General features: G+C 33.3%; 1 protein-coding gene across 1 annotated transcript; it reads left to right on the forward strand.

Annotated features, from left to right (window-relative positions):
- The first annotated feature begins 551 nt into the window (after positions 1-551).
- On the forward strand, positions 552-2,442 carry LOC134273340 (uncharacterized). Its single transcript, XM_062755540.1, has 3 exons — positions 552-719; positions 859-1,345; positions 2,204-2,442. The coding sequence occupies exons 1-3, from the start codon at positions 552-554 to the stop codon at positions 2,440-2,442; spliced, it is 894 nt and encodes a 297-aa protein (XP_062611524.1).
- The last annotated feature ends 580 nt before the right edge of the window (positions 2,443-3,022 follow it).

Consider the following 3,022-nt stretch of genomic DNA (forward strand, 5'->3'; position numbering starts at 1 on the left):
CGGATTTATCGACAGGCATTCCGTATTTAAATATGTATTGTTTATTGTGTAGTGTTGCTCAAACAGAAAAAAATTACAAACCCTGGAGGATGAAGTCACATTGTTTTTCATATATCGAACACACAAACTTCTTGCATTATAGTAGTTTTATAAAATCTTTAAGAGAAGCTGATTGCAATATAACTCTTTATCCGCCAACAAACAGTCAAAAATGTGACAAACCCTCGACTAATTTTGTAGACAAATGTAACAAAACGGGATTTTGGCCAATGATAGATTCAGATGTTAGGTGGGCATGCGAGGATCTACCATATACAAACAAACAACAATGGAATGCATTTAATGAGTTCGGAGGGGGTATATATAAAAACATTTATTGTGCTATGTGCAACCCAGATAGAGACGTGAAAATAACAATTGACAAATGTCAAAAAACATTTGGTATGATTGGGGATTATTGCGATTTTTTTCCAAAGGTGTATTTCTATGCTCCTTACAAGAATTTGCATTGTGCAATATGTAATATCCCCGGTCTATCCATAGATCAAGGGATGGTTGGTGGAAAGGTAGATGAAGAAGACAATATGGCGTCAAAGTCCCTCGTTTGGTATCCTTTGCTACGCAGTTTGTTTTCCGTCAGTGGTGATTATAAAGAGATGGATTCTGAGGCGTTGCGTGGTCGTCAGTGTTCAAATGACCAAATTTATGACTCATCCCTTGTAAGTTATTTCATCATCAAATGTTTATGAGCTTAATAAGCAAGTTAGATATATAATTTTACATGCCTCTTAGTAGGAAAAATATATTACAATGTAATAATATGAATAATTCAACTTAAAATGCCTTCACTTTTTTCAGGGAATCTGCAGGAATATAACATGCTTTCCTGGAAAGTATTTAAGTCGTGGAGAAAGCTGTATCCCGCTCTTTTCAATTACCAAAAATCTTCGATATAATTTGGATATAACTTTCGATGGATTTTCTATAAACAACATATCAGAGGAAGATATTGAAGATCTGGTCACAGATTTCATACCATTCAAAATTAAGAAAACCGTAAAGCTAACACAAAATCTATTTTTCAATATCTTCCGCATAGAATATGTTCAGAAGAAGTACGGAAAATTCCAAGGATGGATTCAATCTACAATATTCATCAATGAATCAGTTCATCGCTTAAAAACGGAAAGATTGCTTATTCAATTCACTAAAACAAAATTGAAATATATCTGCAGTGATACCTTTATTCTGTTTGATTTCAAGAAGAAATATTTTTCCGTAGGGAAGAATCACACCAACAGAATGGAACTAGAAGGAAAAGACCGAAGTCCAAATTCAACTGATGGTAATTCATGGGATCATATATTACGATATCGAGCAGTACATATCACTAACGTATTGATGTGCAAACAAGTGGAATTCCAATTAGAAGAGTATGAATTTGATAGCATTCATAACATAGTGTTTCTCAAGAGCTTCGATATCTCTCTACCTGCCGTAAATGCATACATATTGGAGAATGGGGATATCAGAGTATGCATTGATGTGTTGTGGCCTAGAATGAATAAGGAAAACAATTTTAAAAGAATTTTACTTACACTCTCGGTTGCATTTTCTATATTGTCGTGTGTATGTCTGTTGATCACGTTTCTTACGTACTGCTTCTTCGAAGAACTTAGATCACTACCAGGGAAAATGATCATGGGTCTTGCTTTTACTATCTTTATCATAAATATTGTATCTCTGACGAGTTACGGGGAAAGCAAAAACACCAACAAATGTGTAGCTGTTGGTATTCTTCAGCATTACTTCTGGCTGTCGTCTTTTACAAGTATGAACGTTTGCTGTTTTCATATGTATCGGGTTTTTCACACAAGAACACCTCTGCATATCAAGAATGAAAAGTTCCTGTTTATAAAGTATTGTATTTATATTTTTCTCCTGCCACTTTGTATTGTTTTCGGGTATTTGGTTATCATGTTTTCAGTTCATGGGAATGTTGGTTATGGGAAACAAAATTGTTTCATAGATGGGAAAATGTCTTTAATTTGTACTTTTCTAGTTCCTGTTGGACTTCTCTGCATCAGTAATGTCTTTTTCTTTTTACAGACAATACGTGCAATCAAACTTTCTCCAACAGTTTCAAGCAACAAACCCGAAAGGAACGATTTTTTAATATGTGTACGCTTATTTCCTATAACAGGGGCTATCTGGCTTTTACAGATCTTAGACGGGCTTCTGCCGCCAAGTTATTTCTCGTACATTATTTCCGTTCTAAACACATCACATGGTGTGTTCATATTTCTGGGTTTTGTTTGCAATAAAAGGACAATTCTTATGTACAAAAAGACATTTAAGGACAAGGCGGGAATCACTAATAGTACGGATCTCCAAAGTGCGTGTGAAACACCCAGAATGTTGAAAAGTGAGACCAGTTTTTAAATTTGGACATCAAATTTTAGTAATCGCAGGACCACACATTTATATTGTTTTTATGTATGTTGTATTCATTTACTGTTATGAAAAAAAAAAATCATTTTTTGCTGTGTAAATGATCTACTAATTGTTTAATAGCAAACTAAAAATAATATAATAAAAGAATTCTTTAGATTTATTCCATCAGGAATTGCAAAGGGATGACAAAGTAAAAGTTTAAATATTTTTTTTTTATTTTTTTCTTGAGTTAGACAGACAGGATTTGTTCTTTATTTTCACGAGTGCACGAATGAAAATATCAAACTGGAAGACTCTGATAAGGCTGTATCCCTAATGGTTTGTACCTAAAGCAAAGGAAGAAAACAGCTAAAGTAGAATTTACATTTGAAACTTTGAAACGGCAATAAACGGATTGTATTATCTATATGTAGTCTAATATCAAAATAAAATCAAAACTTGAGGAGAAGCATTTTGAGAAATTTCCATTTAAAGTAGTAATCATCGAAACACCATTTATCAAAATCAAAATCTATGCACTTAATTGTTTAGTGCAGTCTACTTGTATGCAAAATTATATGAAGATCAC

This window comes from Saccostrea cucullata, unplaced genomic scaffold (assembly GCF_032062105.1).
Source record: "Saccostrea cucullata isolate Sc308-1 unplaced genomic scaffold, CSIRO_AGI_Scuc_v1 ctg8027, whole genome shotgun sequence".
Taxonomy (NCBI): Eukaryota; Metazoa; Mollusca; class Bivalvia; order Ostreida; family Ostreidae; genus Saccostrea; species Saccostrea cuccullata.